The following is a 24,193-nucleotide window of genomic DNA, read 5'->3' on the forward strand; positions in this document are numbered from 1 at the left end:
CAAATTTAAAATCGCCAAAAACAAAAAGGATGAATCTGCACATCCATGTTAATAGCATAAAACGGCAAATTGCACATGTCTACAAATATTAATGTATTGACTGTATTGAGATGTCCGAAATATTCATGCTTTCGGATCTGTAGCGTTGACGGCACCAAAGTCATTGATTGAATCTGCACTAGATCGAAACTAATCTTTCAACCTGAAACAAATGAACACCGCAAAAAAACAGAAAAACAAAATACCCGCACAAAGACGAGAAATCAAAATACACCACAGAAATATGGGAAATTAAAACAAACGATGACCCACGAAATCACAAAAAAGACAACAAGAAAAGGTGTGAAAATCACTTATTTAAGTAATAGATAAACAAAAACGATTTGGAGGGGTGATTTTGGATCAAAATTGATCCTAAATCACCCCTCTTTAAGAGCGTTAAGAGCGAGGAAGGAAAAAGAAGAAAAGTGACGGTTAGGGTAGAAGAGGAAATTCATAAATTAGTGAGTTATGATTGTAGAAAGATTGTAAATATTTTAGAGATTGACAAATTTTATATTTTATAAGTTTTAAAAAAGAGAAAACTGTTTTTAAAAGCTAATCAAACCTGCCTTTAATCTACAATTTCATGACTCTGGTAAAAAAAAATCCATGCGTGTATAGTCTCATAAACCATCAAATCCATGCGTGTATAGTCTCATAAACCATCAAATGCCAAAGTTTCATTTTATAATGATCTAATCATGCCTCTATCAGATCTAAAAGTTGAACCAACCAAATTGATTCCTAGTTCAGTAAACTAAAATTAACTTTGATCATTAAATTAGATGCATAATTTGAATTAGTAAAATGACTTAAATGGATTGCTGATTATTTTTCAATACACGTAGACAGCAATAAAAACAACAAAGATGACATTAAAAATGGTTCAATTCTCACTTTAGCATAAACCTTATTCTATAGGTACTGTGAAATTAAGCACCAGACAAAAATCAAACAGAAAAAAACAACATAGAACAACCTAATGATGCAACATTGATTCAGAAATTCACTAAATTTGAGCAGTAAGAGATGGTTGTTGTTCCTCCTGCACTACTTCATGTTGAAGTTGCAGTGGCGGTTCTCCTAGCCAGTCCCACACAATGTCCTTAAGTGCTGGTCTAATCTCATGCTGCAAAAGCCTCTGATACTCCAATGTGTGCCCGTCCGACTTCTTAAGTTCCACAAGATGGAAATGAGGGGAAATCTCGAAAATTTCAGCATCGATATTCAGTGTCCCTTTCCTACTTTCCAGCTTTAACAAACCTCCGTCTTTTTTCTTAATTTTCAAGCAAAGACACTTGCAAATTTCTTCCAGCTTAGAGATTATAATTGAGGCTGGCTTGTTGGACAAAAACCGCGTCTCTTTTTCTAGAATCGTGTCTTCGAACAAACCGGATAGATCAAAACCAGATGAGAAGGAGATGATATCAAAGGCGTTTAAGTTGTTGCAAGGCTTCGCCTGTTGTTTTGTCTCCGTAATAGAACCACTACCGTATTCGGATACTTCAAACACTCCATCAGCATGCAGAGTAGTAGGGTCATGGTTTTCAGTCTCGATAACAACCGGCTTCTCTAACCCCTTTTTAAACCAAGAACTTTCCATGATCTTGGCCATTGATATCCGAGTCTTTGGATTTGGATCCAATATTTTGGACAACAACCGCCGAACCTCTACTGCAAACCATTTAGGAAATTTGAATTCCCCTTGACTGATTTTCCTGTACATCTCCATCAGATTTTGATCTTGGAATGGAAGAGAACCAGCCAATAGAACAAACAAGATTACCCCACACGACCATAAATCAGCTTTGCTTCCATCGTAACCCTTTCTGTGTATCACTTCTGGAGCAACATACGCAGGGGTACCACATGTAGTGTGAAGTAACCCATCTTGGCGCTTCGATTCAGAAAGGGCACTTAAACCAAAATCCGAAACCTTCAAATTCTCATTTTCATCCAATAGTAGATTTTCAGGTTTTAAATCACGATGACACACACCCCTGCTATGGCAGTAGTCAACTGCGCTCATAAGTTGCTGAAAATATCCCCTAGCAACATCAACCTTGAGCCTTCCCTTGGCTACCTTGTTGAAGAGCTCGCCACCTTTTGCATACTCCATGATAATGAAAATTTTGGTTTTAGTGGCCATTACCTCGTAAAGCTCAACCACATTCGGATGTCTGACTAATTTCATGGCCGAAATTTCCCGCTTAATTTGTTCAACCATCCCGACTTTCAAAACCTTTTCTTTATCAACTACTTTAATGGCCACACTCACGCCAGTTACAAGGTTCCTAGCATGGTAGACCTTCGCAAACGTTCCTTGGCCTAATAATCTTCCCAACTCATATTTTTGCATTAACACCTTTCCCTTTTGTTCCATTTCGATAACACTATTGGCGTACAACTACCCTATCGATTATATAGTGCTCAGAGCTCAACCATCCTTGCAAATATTGTGTTTTGGAATTGAACAACCGAGATTTCCAACCGCGTCAAGCACATGAGTACAAAATAGATATTGGCGGCAATCTAAAAATCTGACCTCGTGAAGTATTAAAAAGGTTAGCTCGGATAGAGTTACAACCTCAGAGAAGGAACTCTTTACTTTCAGCCACATTTTTCAGCATCCCCAGGTTCTGGTAATACACTGGAGAAAAATACCGAAGAAGATGAACTTCTTAAAAAAATTGGTTATCTTTCAATTGCTCAAAAGAAAAATATTTGATGACAGACACACCTGAAAGAAAGATAGAAAGTTTAGTTAGAAACATTAAACGATCCAATCAAGCTAAACGAATAATAAAAATATTATACGTATAAATATAAGATACATAAGACACTAAAGGATGGGATTAATTTCGGTTTAAACCTGTAAGTAGTTAATGTTAGCAGTATTAGCAACAAACTACTCAAAGAGGAAACAAGAAATCAGGTTTGAACACCTACAAAAGTATAAGCTGTAAAAATATAAGACGAGCATGACAGTACACTCAGGCGAGGCAGTCGGGTTAAATCAAAGAAAACTTTAGCTGATTAGAAAAGAACCCTGCCTGAGCAGAAGGTTGGACGGATACAGATATAAGAATTTAAAAAAATCTAAAACACGGATACATAAATATAAATTTTAAAAATTTTAAAAATATGCCTGAAACTATATTCTTATAGAAGCAATCAAGCAAATTAACTGAAAATGAGACTAGATTTGTACTGAATTGCGTGACTGATTAGACCAACTTTATACAAAAATAAATTCAATCCATTATAGGATTGATTGATCATCTAATTACTTCCTCGACTCATTCACGAAAGACAATAGAAAAAGCATCAAATATCAACATAAAAAAAAAGAGCGACGACAACCTAATTTACTTCCCTTGTACTAAAGGGCAAAATCTTTTCTTTATCGTTCAGCAGCCGATCTACATCGGTCACGTGTATCCAAATTGGAATCGGAAAAACATTATGTTCTTCTTTAATTTGAGTACGATCAATGCTTCACAGTTATACAGATTTTCTAAAAATTTGGGAAAATCGAGCCGGTTTGAGAAAAAAACGAAAACCTAACAAAGTTGATTGATGATCAACACCTAGTCATATGCACATGTGTTTCCACTTTCCATCATTAATATCATAACCTAACTCTCACAATCTTTCATTCTTCCTACCCACTTTCATATTCGTTCCACATGCCATTTACTCCTTACAACATGCTTTGAAAGACCCTCATGAACAAGTAAAATAAATATATAATACTTTTGTAAAATGTAATTCAAATCAAAATCACTTTCTACCAAATTCAAATTCGAATAATTCAGTGGATGAAAACAACCAAGAAAATAACAGTTCTTAGAATTTTGATCGGACTTGCAGAGCGTAACACACGTTTCATGATAAGTCGATCAAAAACATAGCTGAAAAACAATCTGTACAGCAACGGAATCAAAAGCAGAAAATTGAGGAAAAGTAAGAAAATAGTGAAAATCAGTACCTTGTAGAGCATAGAGAGTGAAGATCTGAAGAAGAAAAACGGTTAGGGTTTATATTGTTGTGTTAGTGTAGCCAAGAAGGAAATAAGGAGCGGCAATGGCAGTAGAGGGCAGTAGAGGGCAGTAGAGAGAAGAAGGTTTTAGGTTGTTGGAGAAAAATGAGAAAACCGGAGACGCTTTTGAGTTGTTTATACTAACACCTCCTTGGGAATGATACTCACGTAACACGTTATATTCTGTCTCATTCTCATACCCATTTATTTGTTTTTTTTTTAATTTTTTTAATTTTATTTTTGGTCTAGAAAAACTTTTGTTTTAAATATATTATTATTCTCCGTCCAGAATCAATGATTTATTTGTAAAATAATTTTATAATGTTTTTTGAAAACAAAATTTCTAATTAGATATGTTGACTAATAGCATTTATGGTACTTTTAATTTGATATTTTAAATTTTTCACTTTTGATAACATTGAATGAGTTAATGTATAGTAATATTTTTTATTATAAATATTATTCTGTTAATATATTTTTAAAATATTGGTGAGTTGGTCTAGGATGAATGGAGTAATATTTTATGATATTATTCATGTATTTATTATTGTACCATTTTAAATCTAAAGTAATTTTTTCTTTTAGACTTCATTGTTGGGGTTGTACATCAAAACAATGACATTAGAATAACACATAAAAGAACCTAATATTTTTCTCTCTCCACGAATTTTTAATTCATTTTTTCGATCATTCATTTCAAAGTATTTAGATATTGATTTCACAACTCATATTTCTCCGAAATGGTTTTGGCTCAACAACCTTCTCAATCTCATCAAACTCGCGAATAGAAACCATGACTACAAATCAAATAAGAAAATGATTGAAATTGTATTGCAACGAGTAACTAATAATGAATAGAAATTAAGAAAAATGAATTTTTAGGAAATGCAAAAGAATGTTGAAAGAGTAAGAAATGCAAATTAGGTTTAAAAAAGAAAGAAAGAATTTATCTAAAAGCGTAAGTGGAAGATAGTGAACCAATCACATTTATGGCTAGTTGTCTAGAGACATAGGCCTCATGATGAGCCAACCTCTATGTGAGTCTTGAGGAAATAATTAATGATTACAATGAAACTCTAAAAGAAGTAATGATAAAGGTTAGACATATGTGTATATCTCGGATTCCCCCTAAAGCACTTTACCCTTTTAAACCTCATGCTTGTGAATTGTGTACATCTAGAATTTCTCATATAAAGCACTTCACCCCTTTGGGCCTCATACTTAGGAGATTGTGTACATTCTGGATATTTTCTCCATAAATCAATTCGCCCCTTTGGACCTCATGCTTGGTAGGTCGTGCACATCTCGTATTTCCCATCTAAAGCACTTCACGCCCTTTGTGCCTCATGATCATGTTTGGAAGACTGTGCACATTTTGAATTTTTTTCTGAAGCTTTTCCCTCATTAGGCCCCATTCTTGGGGGACAATGTACATCGCAGACATGTTAGATATGGTCTTTAGGCTAGGTCCTCTATTCAGGTGGGAAGCTACTTGCCCCAACTTAATCCATGTGCGTGAAATGTTCGAATCAAGATAAGTTATCTAGTATACGCATTGGCGGAGTATTCACATAACATAAGTAACTATAAATGGCCGACCTTAGACAAAAAGGTGCGATACTTTATTCATATTAATCACCCTTTAGGTGGACCAAAAGACATTAGTCGTAATGACAAATAAATCAGTCATTAAAGCACCGGAGTATTGGGATCCTATATAAAGCAACTATCCTCATATTTTAAGAGAGATGACAAAAAAAATACTTTAGACGCTTACACCAATAAGAATTATCAAACTAGTATACTTAACGTGTACAATCATTTTATTGAAATTATTTATATTGTGAAAAAATGAGTTTAGACTGCCTAAGTTTAACCCTTGAGATTTTTTGAAACTGTTATTTTTTTTTCTTTTTTCGGACTTAACAACTTTTTGGTTGGTTTTTTTCTTAAATCAGCATTTTATTATTAACAAAAGTGTTTCATTTTACTACCAAGAATATTATTACTTCTATACCCATGATAATTTTCACATTTACAATTAAATTTATTCAAACAAACAGATGATCAAATATAATATTAATTATTAAATATTAAATACTCCTTTGTACTCTTAATCTCAGCTTATTATTATTTATTTTATATTTATGAAAATATAAGATAAATAATTATATGAAATAATATTATTTTTAAATTTGTATAAATATAATAAATGAGATTATTATTATGAAACAAAAAGGATAATATCCTAACTAATAATATATATTTTAATTATTTTTTTATAATTATATTGATTTAAATTTGAAAAAAAATTAAACTACTAATAATAAATTTATTTTAAAAAAAATATTTGGTCATAAATAAAATAGACATTTTTATAGAAAAAAGATATTTGACCATAAAGTAATCATGTGTAGTTAACTTTTTTTTCTGAATGTTATTTCTATTTTCTTTCCTCAAGATGACCTTTAAGGTTTGGAAGAATATTATTAAGCTTTCAGAGGAGGTTTCTATAGGATGAGACTAATGATAATGATATGATTACATGAGTTAGTTAGCTAGGCAGATGTATTTAAACCCTAGAAGAACTGTGGGTTTGGAGTATATGACATTCACTTAGTAAATCTAGCTCTTAAATACACAAATGAAGGTGGTGTCTGATTTTTGAATTCACCAGCCTTTGAATTTTGACTGCTAGATATGAGATTTAGGTTGTTGCCTTCTTTAGTGGAGGTAGGATGTCAAGACTCTTGTCTGCTTCTCCTTGGGGGAAAGGATGTCTCCCTTTCAGATTCTAAATCTACTGACTCCTCGGATTAGTTTGTGGATAATTTTAGGCAGACATTAACATCAGGTATGCTCACATATTTTTGGAATGACCCTTGGATGAGGCCCATACCTCTTATTACTTTTGATATACTTTTCCCAATATCTAAGCAAAAAGGAGTAAGGTGGATGATATTGGTTTTTGGGAACATGGGGTTATATATGGTCTAAAATTTTCTTTAGAGGAAACCTCTCTTTGATTATGAGAAAGGCTTGGTGGATTATCTTATCCTGATCATTAAGAATAATATCTACATTATCGTTGGTGTTGGTCGGCGGGAGAGAATAATATCTACATTATCGCTTTTGCCTATTACAATCTTTTTAAGTCCAATGCTTCTATTTCTTCCTTTCCATATAGTTTAAGTTGTTCGATAGCTTCCATCTGTAATAGTTGGACTCCCTCGAAAGCGATTGTATTTTCTTAACAACTTCTCCAAGATAAGATCTCAACCAGAGATAATCTGAGTAATAGACGAATTATTCTAGATCCTACTAGTATTTCTTGTGGATTATATGTTAGGTCTTTAGAGTATGCCTGTCAATTGTTTGTCACTTGTTTTATTTCTGCAACTCTGTAGTATAGGATTTTCTGTGGTTGGGAAGGGTAGTTGTCTTATCAAGTGATATTCTATATATCTTTGTTTGAGATTTTATTCTCCTTAAGGGAGTTGTTAAGGATTAGAGGCGGTCTTATTATGATTTGACATTCAATGGTGTGAATTTTATAGAAAATCTAAAATAATTTTATTTTTACATGATCGCCGATTAACGAGGAGTTCTTGGAAGATAAATGTATATATCTTCCTTACCTGAAAGTGGCTTTTGATAAGTCCTCGAAGCGTGTTTGTTCTTTCTCTAATTGACTAGTGAACTTCATCTTTTGCCTACACCAATAGTGGTTCAAGTGTGTCTTCTGATTTTTTTGGAATGTGATCCTAAGCTGCACGTGGAGATTTCTGCTATATCGATGATGGTTCATTTTTCTTGGACTCTAGCCTGATTCTTTTGATGGTAACCCTGATTTTTTTAAGCATTGTTAGTCTAGTTTTTATGTTTGATTTTCTCTTGCTTTTTGTTTTCGATAAGCTTTTACGTACATTTTATATCGTTCATTAGTTTCACTATGTATCTTGTATTATTTGATATCTTTTATATATAATTATTTGTATTATTTTGATCACATGCACTTATATAATGGTTTAGATTACTTTCATGTCAACCAGGAAAGCACTAATAGTTTAAACAATGGTGTATTTGCATTCTTTTTAGTTTAAAAATGTTGGACGTTGGAACCCTTCGAGATAACTTAAAAATTACAAGAAAAATAAGAGTACACAACTTATCTAAACATACATTAAACTAATCTCAAACAACAAACACATTTTTAAAAAGTTAAAGTAAGACGAGGTAGAAAAGATTGTGATAAGCTCTTTTAAAATTAAATTATATTAAAAACACAAGTTGTTGCCTTGTTGATCTTAAAATATTAAAGAGTTCAAAGATATTTAGCATCAAACCTATATAATTTTTTTGAAAATTGAAGCATATCAACAACCGTCAAATGATTCCAATTCATTCCATCAAATAAAACTTTATAATATTATTGGTGACAATTATTTTGTAGTATTCTTAGAAGCAAAGTTGTATCTAAGGACAAAATATTCACCTAATTTGCCAACTTATACGGAAACCATGCACGCCCATTGAGCCATCAGTAGTGAGATGTAGTAGTATTAATTATTATTTTTTATATAATAAAATATTTAAGTGAATTGGATCCTAGAACAAGGTTAGAAAATGCTTCAAGATTCAAAGAATTACATATTACCAATTAATAAAATCTTCAATAAATATATGAAATTACTTTTTTTATATGAATCGTGTAGTTTAATTAATACAAAAGAAAAATACTAATTTGATTATCATTACCAACAAAAAGGTTAAGATAATATAGTTTATTTATCTTAACCGGAAAAAAATCAGTAAAATTGGCATGTTTTGTTTTATTGTTGGGACAAAGACAAAGAATGAAACTTCTCATGAGAAAAAATGCATCATGGGTTGACACGTTGCTTTGAAGCCTCGTGGTAGCTGAAAGTAGGTTATTTTACGGTGAGCAAGTCATCCATGGTACAAATCCAAGAATAACTCTCTTAAGGTGGCAACTAGTACACTATTTTTAAAAAGTTGGATAAAATAATGGTAAATTTTTTTGGTACCCATGAATTCAAGGTACCTTTAGTGTAAATTGTTATTAAATGTTAATTTATTTTAAAATAAATTTAAATAAATAAGTGACATGACATGAAATTATAGCATTTGATTGGTCGAGGGTACCGGTACCCATCTAAACTCAAGGGTACCGGAGTGTTCACCTAAAATAATTCGTCGGTGTATATGTTGATTTCTTTTTGGTTTATTTTAAGAAAGTACTTCCCTCTTATGGAGTTCATTTTTGAGGAGACGTGTATTTGTCTGATTTTTTGAATAAGTCTTGAAGTGGATGTGAGTCTAATCGAATCCATTGACATACGTCTCATTTGAGGATTGCTAGAAGAGCAGAGTCAGGTTGAAATAGCTAATGGGTGAGATTGGCTATGTCAACCTAAGTCTAACGCAAGTCAATATTTGATTGAGATATGATTGAGAATATATTTATGGTTGATGAATGAATACCAGAATCTAGGATTTGGAACAATCAAATGTGATTTTCTATAAGCATGGTCATATCAATCGGGAGTAATCACAATAAATTGTCTATGATGGACTTTCGCTCAAGGCGAGTTAGATATACCACGCAAGAGAAACAAGTATACACAATTCACAAGATGATTCGGTTGTGGCTTTATTGGTCTTCATTAGTAGAGTCATTATTGATGTACTTTTACAAGTACATTTGACGCCTATCGCGGGTCCCGATAAAACTGACTTGAGTCCCACCATACTTTCAACAATAGTCCGACCTCATCTAATGACGACAAGGTCCGCCACCACCACCAACAACAACAATAGTGAGCTGCCATAACAAAGATGTTGGCTGCTATATATGAGTTGTGTTGCCAAAACGAAGCCTTGCAGGAGAGCGTTCATGATTTACAACAACAGTAACACGTCGAGTTGGGTGTGGTCGAGAACGAGGAGCCCACAGATCCTCGGCCACTCACAGTAGAGATCTGGGGTGCTCTGGTTTTCGAAAATTTCAAATAATGTTCGATGGCAAGAGAGATCCCCAGGAGCATTTATTAGCCATCAACACTCAAATGTAGGGGTATTAATGGGTGCGGGTCGATCCACGAACGTGCTGACCCAAACCGAACCAATCCATAAATTATCTGAACCCATTCATTTATGAGTATATTTGGCCAAACCCGTATAGTTTAGTTGGGGTATTAGATTTGAGTTTTTCGACCCACAGACCCGTTGACTTAACCCGTTGATGTAACATTAGTAATTTCTTATTTATTATTATTATTTTAAATAAAAATATAAAACTAATATATTTCTACTAACCATAATTTTTTCAAAAAACAAATTTATCACAACCAATATTACAACTAGACTAATTAATTTATGTAATTCTAAGAATAAGTGTTATTTATTATTTTCTTTCGTATCATTTTCAACTTACGTATTTTATGAAAATAATGTGTCTTACAAATTTGTTTACTATTATCAAGTGTTATGTCAAGTGGATGATTTTTATTAGACATTATACAATGTATTTCATCCAATTTGAGTGTTAGAAATGAATGTAAGTGTATTGAATTGTCTTACAATTTTTTTATAGTTGCAAAATATTTTTTTATTTGAAACACAACTCGCAAATGCAATCCAATCCAACCCGTAACGGAACAGGTTAGTTTGGTTTGGTTTTGAGTGTGAAATTGTGGGTTGGACGATGAACCTAACCCATTGAAATTTGAAAGGGTTGGATAACAGGTTAGGCCAAACTCGGTCCAACCCAACCTGTGTGCACTCCTGATTATCATTGGAGTAGATGAGTTGCTGAAGTGAAAATTGATGGTTAAACCGTTCAAAGAGGCAGCCCTCAGATGGTACATGAGCCTTCTGTAGTTCTTAATGTCAAGCTACCATGGTTTGATGAAAGAAATGGTTCGCCACTTTGTGGCCAACAAGCACATAAAGGTTTCCACTGCAAGCCTTTCCATATTTGACAGGGTTATTCTAAGTCCTTACATGAGTATTTTGCCATATTTAATGAGTAGACCTTCGCCAACTCAAACCAAGAGATGTTTGTTGAAGCTTTCCAAAATGACCTCAAGACCGAGCATTACAAGGAATCCTTGGTCCAAAGGTCGGCAAACATAATGGAGGATATCCTGGAAAGATCAAAAATGTTATATCCAAACAGAAGATAACAACGTTGAGAAAAGAACCTGAGATGAAAGAGCGAGAAAGACGGCGAAAAATCTAAAGTACAGGGTCAACGGAGGAATCAAATTTCAATATCAATTCAAAAAAAAAGTTGTTTTTCAAGCCCGTCGAAAGACCCTTGGAGCATTTCACCCTGCTCAACACAAAGAGAACGGATCCTCTAAAACGTCTACCAAATCAAGATCATTTCTAAACCACTTACTCCTAAGGATGTATAAGAGTTGGTGCAAGTACCATAGGATACTTGGCCACTACTCAGACGTTTGCCACCACCTAAGTTAAAATTAACGCAACTTATCAACTAACAAAATATCATGTTTTATATGTATTAAACCTATTTTTTCTTAACTCATCTTTTTAAAACTAATCCTATCTAGACTATATCTCAAACTAAGCGTGCGATTTGTACTTTTTCTTAGATGCTTCTTTGCCTTATCGAAAAGAAACATTATTTTAAAACCTAAAAGTAATGAATAAAAACATAAAAAAACAATCATATATTGAACAAATAATTGAAAAAGTGAAGATATACATTAAATAATATAATCATCTATAATACTGATACACACTTATGAAGTATTTTTTGTTATCAAACACCACTATCATATTTACATATAATAGGGTGCATGTGTGATCTAGCGCTAAAACGTTTAGATCATAGGTATATTCACATGTAATAATTTATGCTTTTTATTTAAATCATTCTTACAGAAAATCTTTAATCTATCAATATTAACATTGTGACTGAGAATACATAATTCACTGATAAGAAATTCATTAAGCCATTTTATATCTATATAATATTACATATATGTTATTCTTACAACAAATCTTACACTTACATCGTATGTATGGACGACACTGTTCATGTACGGACAATATTGTTTATGTACGGACGGATTCTATTCATGTACGAACGGATATTATTCATGTACGGACGTTTATTTTTAATACCTGGACGTGCATTAACCAACTTCATTACTGCATTAACCAAGTTTTTACACGGCATTAACCAAGTTTGGTGACTGCTAAAATTATTTTTAATACCTGAATGTTGCATTAACCAACTTCATTTCTTCATTAACCAAATTTTTACACTACACTAACTAAATTTAGTGACTACTATAAAATACTGTTGAGTGTAAGTATTAGTGTAACAATCGGGTGTATGAATAGCATTACTTCATATCATTATGATAAAAATAAAAAAAACTGATGGATATGAATGATGATCATGCGTAGATCGAGCTTATCCCTTCACATCAAGGAAATTTGTTTCTTAATCACCAACCTTATCACAACATTACTAAAATTGGAATGTTATACAAAGAATAATAATTTCCTTCACATCATAATATCATTAGGACCATTAATCTTAATAAATTATATAAAAGTTCAATAGCATGCTATATATAAACTATTAAATAGAGAAACAAGGATAACTTCATGAAATATCTCTTTATATAATGCTACTAGTATATTCTTTAACACATATTTTTTGTTAGCATATATTTTTTATTCATGAAAAGTTAATATAGATCGCACTATAAAGTCAACATGATTTGATCGGATTGATATGAATTTTAATAATAAAGTTAAGTCTCTTATAAAGTACATTATTAACATTTCTCCATAACCATAACTACGCACATGTTAATATTTATTAAAAATATGTATATAATTTTGTTTTTATTATTCTATTCACTTTTCATTCTTTAAATTTATAATTACAAAAATATATGATTTTCATCTTTAATGAGAAGCTAAAAGTATACTGTTTAATAATTTTTATGAATTAGAAGTGAATACATAGTTTAACAAAAATCGTAAATTTTACTGATGCCAAAATTATACCATAATTATATTTTTTTTAAGGGTTAAATATATAAATTCTTGCAATATTAGTGAATTCAGGTTTTACCCCTTCGTAAAGTTTTTTTTATTTATTTCCACCCTATCTTATGTTAATTCCATCATATATACCCCCATTAGCCAGATGTTATGGAATTTTTGGAATTTTTTAAAATTATACACAGGTGGCAATTATATTTACACATATTGCATATTTGTTTAATTATTGGCTGATGACATAAGTCCTAAACAAAGTCACCACTTCTTTTATACCCCCCTTGCAAAATCAAAAATAGGGTTTGCGAAGAAGACGACTCAGTAGATGACGAAGACGACGACGGAGCCTGCAATGTCCAAGGGATGTTGTATTTTGAAACTTCATCATACTTAAATTGTAATACGGTGCTTCTATTATGCTTACTGATTAAGATATATGCACAGGATTTCGAACCTTTTACTGTTACGTTTTACCATACGGGTGAATTTATTAGGGTTAATCCAGATGAAATTATTTACAGAGGGGGGGTTGATTCGACTGTAAATGGGCTTGTAGTTACTAACTGGACAATGGATAGTATTAGCAAGTTGGTGAGTGGGTGAGGGTATAAGAAAGGTACTTTTCGTTTATGGACTAAAGTGTTAGAGATTCAAAAGGAATATATATTGATAAAAGTGCACAAAATGTGACAAGTTTGGTCACAATGCATTGACTTGCAAGTCATTGACACAAGATCCCAATGCTTTGAAAAGAAAGGTATAATGTTTTTGTAAATTTTTATCCAAATTCATAGTGTTGTACAATAATCTTACATGTTAACGTTTGTGCAGAGGAAAGTTAAAAGACTGCTGAAGCTGAGAGTGCATGGCTTAATGATGGAGATAATACAATGGATGGTGCAGATAATTCACTTCCTACTGATGGACATAGTACAATAGTAATTGACTATGAATTGCCCAATGATGTTCAGACTGAGACTGAAATAGTTGTACCAACTGTTATGAGTCAGACTACATCTAATGTGGCTAATTCAATTCCAATGCAACCAAAGAAACAGAAAGGATAGAAGCCTGTTTCAAAAAGAAGACAGAGTGAAAGGATCAAGCTGAATTGATTTAAGAAACCAATTACTTGGCCAGAGTCTAGTGAGCAGCCAATCACCATAGAAGAAGCAGGAGAGAAGTCAGGTTCAAAAGACTCCAAACTAGGAGTGAAAACAAGGTTTTTGAAGACTTGGAAGACCAAGAAAATTAGAGACTAATGCACTAAGTTTGATGAAGTTTCTATCTTGTTTTAGACTTATGCACCAAGTGTGCTTTTTGTTATCTTGTTTTAGACATATGCACCAAGTGTGCTTTTTGTTATCTTGTTTTAGACATATGCACCAAGTGTGCCTTTTGTTATCTTGTTTTAGACTTATGCACCAAGTGTGCCTTTTGGTAATGATGTAACCTTTTGTAACAGACATATGCACCATTTTGGTAATCTAACTTATTTCAACTATGCTGTCAAAAAATTGTTTAAACCTTTTGTATTACAATTACCATTGAAATGAGAATAAGTTAAACTTGAATTAAATGAATGTAACTTGAAAATGAAATTACACATAACATAAAATTTCATTCATCAATAACAGACCAATTACAGACTTCAATTATCATTTAAAATTACAAACTTCAATAACAGACCAATTACCAACCATGACAAACCAATAAGGTTTTACAAAATGATCACCTAACCATGTCAGAACAATTGCAATCATCATCCAGAACAATTGCAATCATCATCCATAAATTATTTTTCCTTTCTAAAGCAACCTTTTTCTTCAATTTTTCCACCTTCTTTGATCTATCCTCAACGTGACAATCGCAACATCTGGACGATGAAACTTCAGCCTCTCTAACCATGTCACCCCAGAGAAACAATCTGCAACCATTCTGCAATTTTTCCCCAATATTATAACATCAATAACTGAAACTCTAAATCAGTAGAGGAATTACAATCTTGAATAAAATTCACCAAGGAATTTCTGCATTTCCAAAATTTTATGCTTGGATTTTCGAGGGTGTTAGATACCAACAACTTCATGGATTCGTTGCACCCACATCTTGGCAAACCCTTACTCGTTGATGAACACTTGCTTCCACCCATTGTCGTCTTCTTCGCAAGCCTTCTTCGTTTTCTTCACTCGTGCTTCGTTCTCTACACCCTAATTTTGATTTTGCCCCAATTATAACTACATATAACTTATGTCATCAGCCAATAATTAAACAAATATGCCATGTGTGTAAATATAAATGCCACCTGTGTATAGTTTTAAAAAAATCCAAATATTCCATGACATCTGGCTAGTGGGGGTATATATGATGGAATCAACATAAGATAAGGTGGAAATAAAAAAAAACTTTACGAGGGGCTAAAAATTGAATTCGCTAACATTACAGGAGGGTTTATATATTTAACCCTTTTTTTAATATGTGAAATTTGATTGAGAGTCACAAAATGAAATTTATAAAATAAAATGAGTAAAAGTGAAGCTTATTGAAAAATAAGTGTGAGTTTTGTAAGTCTAATATTGTTTGAAATAAAAAAGAGAATTTGACACTTTATGTGAAAGGACTCATACATCAATAATTTTAGGGTTTTTGATGAATATGTGATGTCTATCTCATTTATTTGGGTGAATCTTTGACCTTTAGGTGAGTATTTGACCTAATGTGAATGTTTTCCCCTCAAAGATGATCCAACAGTGGTATCAGAGACGGTGGTTCGAGTAAGGGACTGACTTTTTGTATTGAAAGTCTTTCTGACATGGTGGCCTGTCAAAGGCGGTATAAGTATGTGGATGAAAGAGTTTCCGTTCAAGGGAGAGTATAATAGATGGACTCACATTTGAGGGGAAGATTGTTGAGAAATAAATGTGAGTTGTGTAAGTTCCACATTGCTTGGAAAAGTGAAGGTTGGACACTTTATAAGTGAGAGGACTCATACACATATCACTTTAAAATTGTGGGTGAATATGTGATGTCTCTCTCACTTGTTTGAGCGAGTCTTTGATTTTTAGGCGACTGCTTGATTCAATGTGAATATTTCTCCTCAATAATAACCCAACAAAGCTCAACACCGAACAAATATGATATCTTACTTAAATTAAAGAATCAAATTAATCACTTTTAAAACTAAATGACCAACTTATTTAGTGATGGAGGCTTGGGTCTTGAGAGTGTGTTCCTCTCAAGGTCCTGAGTTCGAATCTTACTAGATGCCACCTGTCATACCCCAAAATTTGCCCAATATATTTATCTATATTTCAGTCCATCTGACTTTCAAATACTCAAAGATACACAAGAAGGAAGCATGCAGTCTCTCTCTCCTAAACAACAGTCTCTAAACTAGGGTTTTGTATTTCTCAAAGGAAAATCAAATTCATATGCCTCAAATGGAATCCATGGTATCTCATATGCTTCAAAGGATTCTCATGTCAAGTTTCAAGCTCTGATTCATAAGACTGCTCAGTTAACTGCTCAAATGGTCAACAGTCGACCAGTTTGACCTAAAAGTCAACTATGGTCAAATCACAGTCAAAACTCCTGATTTTTGGTCAACATCAATATTTTGAAGGCACATTCATCATTTGATCAAGATTTGATCATGATTCATCAATGAAAGATCAAAAATCCACAAAAGTCCAAGTTGCTAAATAAGGGTTTTGAACTAAAAGTCAACCCAACTTTGACTGATCATATCTCTCTCATACTTTGAACGTGTGGAATAGGAAATACCATGGCTAAGGCATAACTAAGACACCTCTTCGTTCTCATGTTTCCATGCGGTTTCGGACCAAAAAGAACGTACCATCGTGTTCGTAGCATGTCAATTAGTGGGACTGGGCACGATTTATATTTTTTTAATGCATTTTGTTTGAGTTTTAATGATGGCAGGAAATTGGAGGAAATTTCGCAGGAAAAACCATGGAAAAATCTGCATGTATTTCCGCAGGTGCATGAGGTTAGAGATGATGAACAGTACTGGATAGTAGTGGAATCACGCGTGGACGCTTCCCTCTCCCCCATTCGCTGGTCAAACATTCTTTCTCCCTCTCTCCGCGTGTGTGTTGATCTCATTGGCTGGTTAAAAGTTTCAATTCCTCTCTCTAATTCCTATTGGTCCGCTGCGAGACATGAGGCCCACGTGTGTTCAGCATTTGAAAAAAAACACGAAGAAGCGTACTATATCCAACGAATGCGTGTAGATGACAACTAAATCAAAGTGTCCTAGTGGCTAGCGCTTTCTATCACCAACATGTCTCAGGTTCGATCCCGGCTTCCTTCTAAGAATTTTTACGTTTTGTTTGTTGTTTTTCAATTACTTGCAGAATCACAAATCCAGCGCATGCGGTCCTTATGGTTATACGATACACCTCTCTTCACATACCAACGGATCTCCACTAATTCAAATCCGACGCCTTCAGGAAAGCTCCCCACCATGCACCCTCAATGGAACACCACACTGAATCCCCAACGCTAGGTTTTTTATTAGGGTTATTACCATTTTACTCCCCTGCCATATAGGTCATTTCTGGTTTACCCCCCTGTAAATTTTTTTTTTGAAAAACAACCTCGCCATTTCAAAATACTAACTTTTTAGCCCCTAAAGTCAAAATCCGCAAGAAAATCTGCAGGTTTCCTGCGGATTTTCTTTCGGATTTTCCTGCGGATTTTGACTTTAGGGGCTAAAAAGTTAGTATTTTGAAATAGCAAGGTTGTTTTTCAAAAAAAAAAATTTACAGGGGGGTAAACCAGAAATGACCTATATGGTAGGGGGTAAAATGGTATTAACCCTTTTTATTATATTTTTCTTATTATTTTAACGGTATAGTTTTATATTTTCTCTTGTTTCTATTTAAAATTTAACTTTTTTATATAAAATTAAAATTAACTTTTTTATTACTTAATTAATTTAGTTAATTTAGGTTTGATTAGATAAAATAATTAGTGTATTTAATTAGGTTAATTAAACAATTAAGTTAATTAAAATTAAATTAGGATTAATTAGTTTTGGGTTTAAATTAATTAGGGTTAGTAATTGATAACATTAGGTTATTTAATTGTTTGAATTTTAGGTTTTACATTTAACCTTTTAATCAAAACCATGTGACTATCAGTAATGTAAGGGTTGTCTATCCACTGTAGGTCAAGGTCCCTTTTAACCATGTTTTTCTAAACTTATCCTTTTTATTTGCGAATTTCTCTTCTCATCACACACTCTATGATTGTCGCGTGCCTTTATTTTACTTTTGCCTTTATTTATTTATTTATTTATGGCATTTATTTAAATATTTAATTTCCGCCATTTAAATTTTTCCTTTATTCGATTTTGCCTGCATTTTTTATTTGTTGTTTATTTAATTTTTGTTATTTAAATTCTAGAAGGTGTATAGGTCGCTTATTCAATTTTGATGTAATAGTAATTAGGGCCTTTTATTTCCTGCCTTTTAATTTCTGCCTTTAAATTTATGCCCACAAGTGTTTATTGTAATAGCGTAGGAACTTATATTAAAACTGCGTGGTTAGTAATCCTAGGGAGTGCAAGCTTATAACTAATTTAGAATCACCTAACTACAAGATAAATGTCATCGAAGTTAACCACATGATTGTGCACCCACACACCTTTAGGGTAACCCTTCTTGTTGCCTGTTGCCTTATCACTTGCTGCCTTGTTGCCGTAATTTTGTTGCCTAAAAATAGTCAAGTCCCTCGATTCCGAGGATACCTAAAGCAATATTGCATGTTGCCTTCAAAGTTATTGAAACTCCCTCGAGGTTGCCTTATAAAAAATGATTGTCCCTATTGCTAAGGTATCCTCGCATGATGCCTAAAAAGATAAAATGACTATTATATCCTTCCCTTAGACTACCTTCCCTCTTTATGGTAGGGACAGTCTTATGGCGAACGATTATTCTCAATGACCCTTAAACATTCAATTGAAAGACTTCCTGCCCTCTTATGGTATGGATAGACCCTTTCGCCCTGAAAAGCTAAAAGAACGAATTTTAAAACTTAGGGCAGTTGCTATTAATTGCTTGCTCTTTTTCAAATTCAAATTTAAAACATTTTCCCACTCCTTTTCAAAATCAAATTCAAAAAGACTACGCTTATTTACAAGCTAAAGTTCTTCTTCAAAGTTTTTACTTTTCACACCTCCTTTTCAAACATTTCAAAACAGACAAGTGAGCTAAGCAATTAAGAGCCCATGGAAAACCATGGATGCAAAGGGTGCCTTACACCTTCCCTTTATATAACTTACCCCCCGAACTCAAAATCTTTTTAAAAGGTCTTTTTCTGTTCTTTTAGCCTTTCTATAATTGGATAAAATAAAATTCGGTGGCGACTCTTGCTATCCGCACATTTCAAATAAAGTCAGTTCACCGTATTACACCACCAACCCTTATGTTGAGCCAATCCATACAGAGTTTTGCTCTGCCTTTAAATGAGACCCCGCTAGTGGACAGTGGAAATGATCCTTTTAGATTAGTCGGTCACAAGGCCGGATACCAAGATTTCAAAAAAAAATAAACTTACCTATATAAGAAGATTAAACTAAAATTTTAAAATAAGTTAAGAGCACACAAAAGTATTAATGTTAGTTTTTTTATAAGGAATCCAATCTCTCCACAGAAAAGCAATATCAAAAATTTAGATAAAAGATTTATAAATAGGAACAAAAATAGATGAACAACTTATTGGTCATTGGGGGAATTGGTAGGGAACGTGACGGCTGACTTCACCTTCGTCCAGAGTCTCTTCTTGCAGATGTCTGACTAGATTATTTTACTTTACCTGTTAGGGGCTTAATTTCCATATCCCTTAACTACACAACGAAGAAGTCTAAGTTGATCTCCATTGCTTTTCCTTTGTCTTTCTTTTAGTCATGCTGCAGAGTCTTGTATATCCTTTTTTCTCCTGATAGGTCGACTTATATTGTCATCCACTTGTCGTAGATATTGTGGTATTTCAACTTGAGATAGACCAAGGAAGTTCTTGCATATAAGGTTGTTACGAAGGGCCTGGCCATAAATTGCAAGTCGATTGTCTTGGTGTCTCTTCCTTCTTCCAAAGTGACCTCTAAGTTCTTGCACCAGAAATTGCAAGTCGATTGTCTTGGTGTCTCTTCCTTCTTCCAAAGTGACCATTAGTTTGACATATCCCCAGGGGTGGGTTACCATGCCATTGAAATCTTATAGTTCATATCCTTCATAAGGCTATAATTTCTCCTTCTTCAACCAAAACTTTTCAAAGAGGTCTGAGTACATGATATCGCAAGAGAGAGGATTCACGAGACATCATAATTGGCGATGGTAGTGGTTATCACTATAAGAAAGATCTCATTTGGAATTCCTCATACCTTTTCACTATCCAGAAAAACCAATGATAGATATTTTTGCTTCCTTGATCGAAGCCTTCCATTCTTCCTTGCTCACGACCACCAGCTTGACAATTTTCCTCTTCATGATTCCCTTGGAAAGGTTCTTTTCCCTTGGAAGATCACCAATAATGAATGCAATGTATTGACGTCCCTTTTTAGGTCTTCCTCTTCTTCATTGATGTTGTCTTTCCCTCTTTTGGCTATAGTCACAACCTCAATTACATCCTTGGAGGATGCTTTTTTCCAAGCGAGAGGAGTGTTTCTACTTTGGTGAATCTTCCTGGATCCTACGCGCTTTTTTATGGTCCTGGCCTCTTTTCCGGTCACCATCGTGGGTGTACTCAGTGAGTCACCCTTTCTTAATTAACTCTTTTATCACATCCTTCATATGGATGCAATAGTTTGTGTTGTGATCGTGTCTTATGAAAATGAAAGTATTTGGACTTCTTAGCCCGAGATGATTCTCTGAAATCCGATATCAATCCCTAGCTTTTCTCGAAACATGCTATCTGATATCAATCCTTTCTTAAACATCCATCACTTCAAACCGTCATTTGTATCGCCCATTACTAGCACTTGTGTGAAGCGGTCAATGTAATCACGCGTGGTTTCCTTCTTTAGCTAAGTGACCTGGCTGAGTACGAGCATAATTGTTGGTTGCCACATTTTTGTAGTAAACTCGATGGTGAAGTTGTCACAAAGGTCTTTCCATGAGTCTATGCTCCCACATCATCGCGGCTCCGATTAGGGTTAGTGCAAAGACTAGGGAGGTAAACCTCGGGAAGAGTATGGATACCGCTCCCCCTTCAGAATTGGGTGTGTGAGTTATATGTCCTCGATGTCAGTTGTAAGCTCGGGGCTTCTCCATATGGTGCAACTCTATCAATAGAGTCTAACTTAAGTACACCAACTTGATTGTCCCGGGAAACCTCCTCCCGCACAATGATGTTCCTTGACGTATTATGTTACGGGCACTCATCAACTATGAATTGTCTTTTTGCCAAGAATTGTGAGTTAGTATGGTGCACCAAGTTATAGATGATGTTCACCGGGTTTTTTACTCCCTGTACTCCAAGGTTTGCTTGTAATAGCTGAAGGCCTATGAGCATTTACTGTCAAAGTATGATAGGTAATGGAAGAGGTCTATGTGATGGTTTACATTGGTGAATATGTTGCATAGATCTGAAGAACGGGAGATCTTGGAATGTTCCTTATTGGACTGTTGGAGGAGTAAACTCTTGTTTCGTAGGATTCGATGGAGACACTACCAAAACAAGATCGCCTTGAACCGAAGAGGGAGGAGGGAGAGGAAAAGCTTAAGCAACAGCTTGTCCTTGAGCAACGAGTCGAATGACTATGGACTCACATTACTTGATGAGTTTGACGATAGATTTGTTTAAGGAGGAAGTTGAACTTCAAGAAATAAGATCGATGATATGGACTTTTGGATAAGGAGGGATTTGAGTGTGAAAATTCACAAGAATCAAAATTCAACTCGCACTGATGGTTCCACTATTTTGTTATGGGACCACAATGTTTAATAACATGGTGAGATGATGTCTTGAATCAGTGGAGCAAATTTTCGGTGTGGCGAAAAAGAGGCTGACCTGCAAGATTAGCACTCCAAAACGTCAAAGTCCCTGAGAGAATAAAAAAATAGGAAAGTGAGAGTAAATTCGAATACCTAAAATGACGCATTTCACCCATATATATTAAGAGCGGTTGAAACCATTCATGTGTTAGGTAGCACGTTGTGCTAATAACCGTCTGATTGAATTAAACATATGCAATGGAGAGTGATATTGTCTACTTCTAACCAAACAAAATATTCCCTATTGAATCTTTTGCTATAAGCTTGTGAATTACCTATAACAGATATACGTGCAAGCATTAATGGTTATAGTTGAGAAGGTACGTCGAAAGAGTAGTTAAAGTGACGCCAAGGTATAATCCACAAGGCCACAATTACGACAAAGACTAAATGTCCGCCTCTCATATTCTTGAAAATAATGCTATTGTCGCATGACATATACTCCACATCGCACAAACTCCACACATTATGCATGGCTGAATATTCTTCCTTCTTCTTAAATTAAAATTAATGGTGGCACAATTGCATATCATGTCTGAAGAATGAAGTTATCATTGCATATGTATATAGGTGGTCCTGGAAATTAAGAATGAAGATATCATTGCATATGTATGTAGGTGGTCCTGGAAATTAAGGAAGGTGACTTATATATATGTGGTGTTGCTTTGTAATGCATGGATAGGTCAAGAAAAACTAGTGGTGTTGTAGGAAGGAAATTTAAGGACGAAAACAAAATAGTATGCTATCATAGAAATTGATCTATGTACCTTTCAAATGATAAGCTCAACACAAAGAGGAAGAACGCCACAACTCTTTACAAACTTTTAAAATTAGAGGGTTTTTTATTCCACCCCATGGGAAATATATTTTTGGTGCACACTATTTTTAAGTTGTATTTATGTAAAACTAAAAATGCAGTTCCGGTATAAAACCGGATATATACTTCCGGTTCTTAAAAATGTATATATGACAAACTTGTTGAAAAATGTGACAAAATAGCACGAAAATGATTGAACCGAAAAAGGGGAACCGAGCAAAAGAAGAACAACTCAGCATAGAGAACAAAAGTGGCAGAACCGGAAATTTTTTCATGTAAACATTTAATATTTGATTTTAGTTACGTTGTTTCTAATTTAGTAAAGCATTTAAGCATTTAAGTATCACCTAAAAAAATTACTGATAATAAGAAACTAGATCATATCATGGAAGTAGAGTTGATTTAGTGGAATCATATTAATATTTGAAGTCCAACCAATTAGATGCATGATAAAAAATATAAATTAGATGAGTGAATGAGCAAGCTCTCCCTTAGAACAGACTTGTCTCTGCAATATTCTATATTGTTCGGAAAATATAATTCTCCTGGATACAAAGCCTATTTCAACAACCACCAATTAATAACTTGCCTTAGTTAAGTTGCTTGGAGAGTTAATACTGGCTGAACCGGAAATATATTTCTGATTTTATACCAAAAGTATATTTTTGGAATAAATTTAACCGTAAAAGAGAGCAAATTTCAAAAATGAATGAACTATGTGTGTGTGAATGTGAACCAGAAATATATTTTCAGTTTTCAGGAATATTTTTCGCATGGTACATTGAAAAAACATGGGTGTAATAAATACCAAATACTTTTATGGACACATATAAATAAGAGAAGAAAAAAAATGAAATTCTTTCATCGGAAGTGAATGGTAACATGATGAAAGGGGGAAGATAAATAGAAAGTAATAGTATAATATTTTTGTAATCAATTCTTGGCTAGAGGAGCTAGCCTTATTTCTATAAATCTAAAATTTAAGAAAGTGACGGGGGAGGAGATGGAAGAGTTAGTTAGAGAATATTTTACAAGAAATTTACAATATTGTGTTGGATTGCGATTATGAAGCTCAGATTTGAACAGAGACATGAGACACGACACGAACATAGACTCGGCTATATTAATACAATAATGTAATTTGTGAGTATAATTTATGAAGATTTTAAAATGAAAATCAAAATATATTTTTTATTTAAGCTT

The 24,193-nt window shown here is 33.7% G+C and overlaps 1 protein-coding gene across 1 annotated transcript; it reads right to left on the reverse strand.

The window, feature by feature from the left end:
• Positions 1-897: 897 nt before the first annotated feature.
• LOC131626280 (CBL-interacting protein kinase 18-like) lies at positions 898-4,256 on the reverse strand. Its single transcript, XM_058897112.1, has 2 exons — positions 4,034-4,256; positions 898-2,782 (listed from the first exon to the last, which is right to left on the reverse strand). Exon 2 carries the CDS (start codon positions 2,423-2,425, stop codon positions 1,052-1,054), a length of 1,374 nt encoding a protein of 457 aa, XP_058753095.1. The 5' UTR covers positions 2,426-2,782; positions 4,034-4,256; the 3' UTR covers positions 898-1,051.
• Positions 4,257-24,193: the final 19,937 nt, after the last annotated feature.

This window comes from Vicia villosa, unplaced genomic scaffold (genome assembly GCF_029867415.1).
Source record: "Vicia villosa cultivar HV-30 ecotype Madison, WI unplaced genomic scaffold, Vvil1.0 ctg.000279F_1_1_3, whole genome shotgun sequence".
Classification (NCBI taxonomy): domain Eukaryota; kingdom Viridiplantae; phylum Streptophyta; class Magnoliopsida; order Fabales; family Fabaceae; genus Vicia; species Vicia villosa.